Source organism: Electrophorus electricus, chromosome 20 (assembly GCF_041902795.1).
Source record: "Electrophorus electricus isolate QZ-2024a chromosome 20, ASM4190279v1, whole genome shotgun sequence".
Classification (NCBI taxonomy): domain Eukaryota; kingdom Metazoa; phylum Chordata; class Actinopteri; order Gymnotiformes; family Gymnotidae; genus Electrophorus; species Electrophorus electricus.
This window is the reverse complement of record NC_137516.1, coordinates 2,721,720-2,729,852: the sequence shown is the minus strand read 5'-3', so window position 1 is coordinate 2,729,852 and position 8,133 is coordinate 2,721,720. Positions and strand designations below refer to the sequence as shown.

Sequence of the window (8,133 nt, the reverse complement as noted above, 5' to 3'; positions counted from 1 at the left end):
TGTGAAGTTCAGAGACAGAGGAGTTCAGCTGACAAAATCTTACGGCGTGGTGATTTTTATTCTTATAAAGGCTGTAGAGAAACATTTAAAACCCCGTTAAAAAAATTTCCCCAAGATCAACATGTCGCCTCTTTTCTTTAATGTCAATGAAACCTTTATTCCTTTGGGCAAAAGTCTTCTTAACTAAGGTTCTTTAAACTTAAGCTTCAACAGGCGAATTTACCACTTCAAACACCGAGATTTTCTCTCTCTCTCTCTCTCGGGGGGAAAAATATACACAATAAATAAAATGGGCTTTTGAGTTGTCGCTCACTTCCTTTCAGAAGGTTTTTATTAGTTGCTCTCTGGCAAAGGCGGCGCAGCAGAGAGTCTTTCCGAGTGCCTGTTTAAACTGTTCACTAAATCCAGCCATGCCTCAAATCAGGCACACGGCCATATTTCTGCTCCGGTGCCATCTGAAACACATCAGAAAGACCGCTGACGCTCATTAGGCTGTAGGGATATGATGGCATATGGGCAGGAAGGCGCGTGCACACACACACGTGTACCAGTGCTTGCATGATGCAACAGTAACAGGATTAGCTATAGGAATATCTGTGTTAGACACATTGTCGGTTTAAGAGCTATGTGACGATATATATATATATACCTCCTTTCCTAACACACGTGAACACTTTTCTCCGTTGTGTTTTTTTTGCATTTGCATACCTTGTAAGATTTGTGCATCTTACAAAACATCAGTATCCATAAAAACTACAAATAAACACACATACCAAGACTGCTGTTCACAGTTGGCTGTTCCCCACCCCCGTGTTCTGTTCACAGTTGGCTGTTCCCCACCCTCGTGTGCTGTTCACAGTTGGCTGTTCCCCACCCTCGTGTTCTGTTCACAGTTGGCTGTTCCCCACCCCCGTGTTCTGTTCACAGTTGGCTGTTCCCCACCCTCGTGTGCTGTTCACAGTTGGCTGTTCCCCACCCTCGTGTTCTGTTCACAGTTGGCTGTTCCCCACCCCCGTGTTCTGTTCACAGTTGGCTGTTCCCCACCCTTGTGTGCTGTTCCGCAGCATCAGCCTAAATGCGCTCCAGATGGAAGCTGGCATGAATCTAGACACATAAACAGTCAAAAATATCAGATGTTTCTATCCTTGTGGTGTCCCCACACAGATATATAAGCACGTACACACACACACACACACACACACGCTGTATAAAAATGACAAAAGAAAACCAAGAAATGTTAAAACGAGCCGTTTCTCTACTGCTCTATATGTGACAGTAGTACACCCAAAGCATAACATTGCTTGTCCTCCCTCCCTCTCTCTCTAGCGCTCTCACTCTCTTTTTCTCATCTTCCAGCTGTCTGCAAGGCCCTGTGTCAGCAGTTCCTGGGCTCCGACCGAGCTCCGACTGCTACGCCAGCTAAGCCGGAACCTCCGCACCAAACATCTGCCCGGCTCCGCCAGCCCAGAAATGCCATCTGCCCGACTCCATGAGTCTGGGAATGACATGGCGTCACTGGTCGGAAGCACCTGCATCCCAACCCAGGACGTCCTTAAAGGAATATCACCACCCCAAAAAACGCTCCTGTTACCAAAACTGAAAGATGACCAAAGTGGAACAGACAGCATTATTCGAATTAACAATTTTCTTCCATATCATTCTCAGATTTAGGTTAAATGTACTACTCCTGTTTCATAGGAAACAAAATATGAAATGATAACGTGAAAGAGCATTCCAGGTTGTTTGATGCAGTTGTTTGGACAAGACGGTCACAGTACACAAACCTTTGTCCTTGGCCATTGGAGCATGAAGACATGACAGGTTAGATCACTGAAAATAATTATATATACTGACTGCACCTCAGTCAGCTCTGAGTCTGGACTTTAGAACCATATACAAATATAGAACATGCACTATAATCTAAGGTGACACATATAATCAAGTGGAAGATGTTAGTATTTTACTAGGATGCATCCTGTGAAAATGTGTATAAACGGTGCGAGCCATGTGTGTGGTCAAAGGTGACACCAAGCAGTGAAAATAGCTCGTAAATTGTGTGCAGGGAAGAAACTGTAGAAGGAATGTTTATTTTCTTTTTAATAACACCTCATTTCCCCATATTGGTTTGGCTGTTTTAATGTGCGTGGTGAGGGCATCTCAAAAATAACATCTAAATAATGTGAAGTGGGAGGACTAGGATGAGGAAGAAGCTTCTTTCGCCTTCCTTCTCTGGCGGGTTATTCCTGTACTTTTTACCAGTAAGGGTTGACAAAGCGAGACGGACTGGAAAACAGGTGTAGAGGTTATGAACGGCCAACACCTTAGAAGCGTGCGGCCTTTATACGAGCGCTAGACGGAAGGTTGGGAAGACGTCTTCAGACACACCTCCCTACTCATATTCAGTGCCTGAAAGGAGCTGACTGATAGTTTCAGAGTTTGCAAAGGCGTGACGCAGTGTGTAAACGTGAGCTGTTTGTTAGCAGTGCTACAAGGATCAGTAACAGTAAACTGGATTCACCTTTGTTTACACACATTACTATAGGACAGTAGTTTTTGCTTTTATCTAATAGTAATAGTGTGTAAGCTAACATTGTCCATGGTAAAGCAGTGTTTAGAATTCCCAAGAATCTACATAGTGTGCTGTTTCTGCAGAAACGACCAGCTGAGTGACTGGTGGCTTGTTCTCTCTGCCAGCGAGGCCTACTATATACTTAACAGACTACACACCTCACTGTAGCTCACACACACACACACACACACACACACACACACACACACACACACACACACACACACACACACACACAGGTGATTCCCCCCAACAGAAACTGCATAAATAATAGCTTAGATAAAAGTCATCTACTTCAAATGCTCTCATACAATCACTAGAGTTTTCTGGCACTTTAACAGATGTAGACAGATTCATTTTAGACCCGTTTCCAACCACCACTGAGCACACAGACGGCTTGTAACTTGTTCCCACATGATTACTGCCTCTCACCTCAGAGCTCTGAGGTGCTGCACACCGTATTCTACCAGAAACAGGGGAATAACGCCATCTGACCCCTTAGCACGGTCATTTCCACTGTGAAGGATGTTATGCATATTAGCTTAGCTGTTATCTTACGCAACTGTTTGTAGCTGCTCTGGCCTGACACCCTTAAGTATAAACTTCACTATGTGGGTCTTGGGATGGATGAGCAGTGAAGCCCTTTTCTCCGAACAGACGCGTGTCTGGTCGCAGGCCAAACTGCTCTTAGCTAAGTGGAGACAGTGTGCTGAGGGATTACATTCCGCACACGTTTGTCCTTCGCAATTTACAAATCCTCCATGACACCTCTCTCCCATCACTGGATTGGCTGTGGGGGGAAACGGCAGAGAAAGATCCATAAGGAAGCCCATGTGCTTTTATGAACACCATGCGATCAGTAAGTGATTGGGAACTGGTGGGAAGCAGTGGTAGGTAGAGCACTGGCCCTGGACCTCACTGCACCAAGCTAACAAATACTAAACTTAAAGAGTGTATTGGCACAATTGTTACTTTAAACAGATGAGTATGAAAATTGTCATTTTTTTTATAGCACCTAGGTCTGCCTCCGCAACTAGTCATTGTTTTCTGAGGTGTTATCCAAGCTGTCGCACTTTGACCCATGACCCCAAGGTCATGCCATCACATCACACCAATCAGACGGTCCCGCAATATGTAAACATAAGGCATATGGCAGCAGAGTAAATGATGTAGCCAAACATCATCTCCAGTCAGTCTTTTACTGTTTAGAAACTCCACAATCAAACGAAACAGAAAAAAAACTGGCAAGGTCGTTGATTGTTGAGTCACAATGTTCAATGTTCAAACACACACACAAACAAATGCATTAAGCCAAAAAGAGTTTAGTTTAAAATACTGGGGACTGCTGAGAAGTCTTAGGAGGCAGCTTCTCTGAACTCGTCTGGAAATTTAGATTAAATGTTAGATTCCTGACGACCACAGATTTGCTTATAGTACCATAATTGATTATACGGGTCTTGCTATATAGATTTCTGGCACAATTTATTCAGTTTATAAATAACTAATTGGTTGGTAGCGAAAATAAATCAATATGAATTCCATGCCGATGTCTGGAGCAGCAAAGGATGGTCAGTGGTGCCATCTACTGGCAGCTTCCAAATATGACAACGAGTTCACAGATTGTGTGTGTCCTAACGCTGCTCATGGAAACCTGCATTGTACAGGATTCTGACAGCTCCAGTTCAACCACTCTGCTTCTGAGTGCGAGCAGGTTTTGGATAAAGGAGATATGTAAAACATGCAGAGTGTGTGTGTGTGTGTGTGTGTGTGTGTGTGTGGTGGTGGTGGGGGGGGGGGGGGGGGTCCAAGAACAGTACTGGCCTGTTTCACTTACATAGACAGTCAGCTGAAGATATTAACTCACATTAACTCTCATTTTTATTTCCCAGTAAATGTATGTACATCAGTAGATAGGAAAGGGCTGTGGAGAGGAGGAGATGTGGAGATACTAAAATGGTTTCCAGCCGGATGTTGAAGCAACAAGTCTTGGTTGCTGAGGCGAGTCTGTCAGAGACATGCTGATACAATCTCTCTCTTTTTGGCAGAGCAGAGCAGGTCACTAGGCAGGTTTCAGTAACTCCAGCAGAGCACTGTGGTCTGGGCAGAGATCTACAGGTAAGCGCAGTCTTTTATCCTTCTGGGCTCTCAAGGCAGGGCAGCTGCTCACGATCAACTCACATACTTCCAGATGGCTCTGCTCAGCAGCCTGCGCAGGAACAGGCAGGCACATGCACACACACACGCACACACACACACACACGTGTACGCACACACACACACACACTCTCAGTCTCAATTCAACAAATTTCAGAAAACAACAAAACACTTTCCCATATACCACCTCAGATTTTCTCCTCACTCAGGTAACAGAGCCACTGTGTCATACAATATATGTGTAAAACATTAAGGCCTTAAAAGGGGGGGGGGGCGTGGACCTAATGGTATGTTTACATTGAAGCAAACAGTGGGAAGTGATTTCCGCTCTGCCACTCAGTCTTTTCTAATTCGTCATGTCAAGTCAAGCCACAAGCAGAAGTCAGTGACAAGACTGATGAAGGGATCGCCACCACTGTGTCAGGTTTTCCTGCTTTTCGCCATGACTTTGGAATACAGAAATACGGAGACGCGTTTTAAAAATAACATGAAGCACTGCAGAAGGTGTGAAACGGTTGGTGGTCTCCACATGCATTTTAGTGACACATCCGGTCTGTTTTAACCTTATGCAGCGGTGTTGAGCCATCGTCGTCGGCGAGGCTGGGATCGGCTCCATGGTCCAACAGCAGCCGGGCCACGGCGAGACGGCCGCAGTATGCTGCCCTGTGCAGCGGCGTCGCCCCGCCGTGGGTCCGGGAGTTGGTGCAGGCGCCGTGGGCCAGGAGCAGCTCACACACCGGCAGGTGGCCTGCGCGACTTGCGTAGTGCTGCAAAGAGACAAAAAAAAAACACTTATGGGTTTTGATGTTGGGGTCCAAATGGTGTTCAAAGGCTAAAGGTTTTGTCTTTGGCGACTGTTCATATCATTTAGAGGGAGGCAGAAGGGACTATATCAGGGTTACCGCTGACCAGCGCAGTGTAGCCGGTCTGGTCCCTGATGTCCGGATCGGTCCCTTTTTTCAAAACCAACCCGATCCTCTCCAGGTCTCCGTCCAGAGCTGCCGACCACAGACCTGCAAAGAAGGGGCGTGTTAGCGCCGCGGACCCGCCAGGAGGCCTTGGAGGTGTCGGGCAGCGGGAGGCAGCCGTCACCTCTCCCGAAGTCCATCTCGGCGAGGGTCTGGCGGGCGCCGGGGGCCGAGAAGCAGCGCCCCCCGCAGGAGCGGTGCACGCCGTGGGGGTCCATGCGTGCGGAGCCGCGGGGGGGAGGAAAAGCTAGAGCTACACTTATTTAAGAGAGGAGAGCCGTGTCGTGCGACGGCTCTGTACCAAAAGAAAGAAATCACGAGAAATGTAAGCGTAAGATGTAGCTTTCGTGCTTAAAGTAAATAAAATGCAGTGTAACGGATGGGTGTACTACACATAACCTCATCTGAGGGCTCACTGGTCTTTTGTAATCCTCATACCACAGGAGAGTTTATTCTAATAAAGTGTTTTCGTTCTAGTTGCCTTTTCTAGTCTTTTGTTACCTGAGTTTGCCGTTAAGTGACAGGGACCACAGTCAGATACCCAACCTTGTTAGCACATGTGAACCTAAATTAGCTAACGTTAGCTAGCAAGCCGATGTCTAAAACCCTCGTATGCTGTAGCAGTAGTTATATTTCCACCGCAGATGATTATGTTGTTACAGAGGAAATACTCAAACTCTTTCGACCCGCAGCTCTAGCTAACGCTACAAACCGTAAACAAACCCACAGACATGACCGTGTCGCGCACATAACGCGAAATAAGGCATTTCAAAATAAAAGTCTTGATCTTTTGGTTTTTTAAATGACAGGCACACATTTTAAAGGTGTACGTAAAATCGCGCTTTTTAATTTGATAGGTCTTTTAAAAGAGTGTTTGCTACATTGCCGGGGAAGGTAGATGTGCGATTTGGTAATCAAAAAACCCACACGTCAGATGGACTAAAGACAGCAGTTTATTGAGTCTAAGTCAAAGGCATTCATTTCACTGCCTGTCAAGTAGACAGAAAATACATTTGCACAATTTCTACACTGTAAGGCTGATTCTCACTGATTACTTATTTTATAATATTTTTATATTTGAAAAAGAAAGTGATTCAACACCCACTATCAGTTCTTTCAGTCTTAACAGGTTATTAAGAGGGGAATCGCCCACATAATCACACATATAGGCACGTGCACACATCCTGGGTATATCTCCAACAGTCGAAGGAGAACCAACACCCAAACATTCAAAGGAAACATAATATGATTTGACAATATTGCAACTATACAGTATTGCAACTATTTTGGAGTTTGACAATATTTCTGCATAAAAGTGCAACACAAGATTGTATGAAAGATGCACAATATAACAGGTCTTGCCTCCTGCAGCGTACGAGTCAGGCTCTCTGCAGCACGATTGCCTCCAGGACTTAAGACCATAGGGCCAGTGCTGCCACTGCACCTTCGGCACTGCAACACACACCATCACCCACGAGAGGGCTTTACCTCCGTCCAAAGAAAAGTACACAAGGACAACTGCTTTTGTGCACAGAAAACGGGGACGGAACCTTAACAGCAAAGGGCCAGCGTGGCTGCAGGTTTGCGTTCCAAGTCGATTCGTATTTGCACATGCACATCAAGATCAAAAAACGTGTGGTTGCGCTTATGCAATTCTGATTGAAAACCTCCCACTATTAGTGCCTTTAAGCTCCGAGATCAGATTTATCCATCTAAAGTTGGATGGTAAATAAACTATAAGATTGTACTATAGTTGAGCTCTTATAGCCGAGGTATTTCACTTACCTTTCTCGAGTGACCAGTGAGAGATGATCTTTTCTTCACTGTTCCCAGCTGCAGTGTTCTTATAGCCGTCTGGTTTCTCTCCCTTTATGTTTCCAACACACACACACACACACCTTTCTCCAGCCCCTCACTGCAGGGAGCTAAGATCAGAATAAGAGGGGGTCCGTGCAGACTCCTCTCAGACACGCCTTTCTAAGCATTAAACAGATTAATCATAAACGGTAAATGTTCAAACTTGGTAAGAACCACTTTTTGTGGATTAAGGGATGAAAATGGCCATTTCTTGCACTCTGGGTTGATGATTTTGTACTTCTGATTTTAAAAGTTGGGATGGGATTTAATAACCATCTAAACAACAACAAATAAAAACCCAACATTCCCTCTTACTGGTTCTCCATTGGAAAATTGTGGTTTTGCGGTTATCGTGTGTTAAAATTGGCAAAAAATAAAATTTCTTTTTAAGAGCCATAAAATGCAATAAAGAATTAGACTACTCATCAAATATTAGGATCAATTTAAAAAGTCAATTAAAATATAATTAACTTGATTATAAACACAGTCAAGACTTAGTTAATGTTGTAAATGATGAACTGCTCAGCTGCAAAGGACAGCTTTTAGTGGGGTTTCTACACAGGCACAGAGGCACAAGTTAATGCT

The 8,133-nt window shown here is 44.9% G+C and overlaps 1 protein-coding gene across 1 annotated transcript; it reads right to left on the bottom strand.

Annotated features, from left to right (window-relative positions):
- Positions 1-4,429: 4,429 nt before the first annotated feature.
- On the bottom strand, positions 4,430-6,438 carry ankrd39 (ankyrin repeat domain 39). The gene is made up of 5 exons (XM_027027250.3): positions 6,193-6,438; positions 5,816-5,986; positions 5,633-5,736; positions 5,287-5,490; positions 4,430-4,775 (listed from the first exon to the last, which is right to left on the bottom strand). Exons 2-5 carry the CDS (start codon positions 5,907-5,909, stop codon positions 4,629-4,631), a joined length of 549 nt encoding a protein of 182 aa, XP_026883051.2. The 5' UTR covers positions 5,910-5,986; positions 6,193-6,438; the 3' UTR covers positions 4,430-4,628.
- Between the last annotated feature and the right edge of the window lie 1,695 nt (positions 6,439-8,133).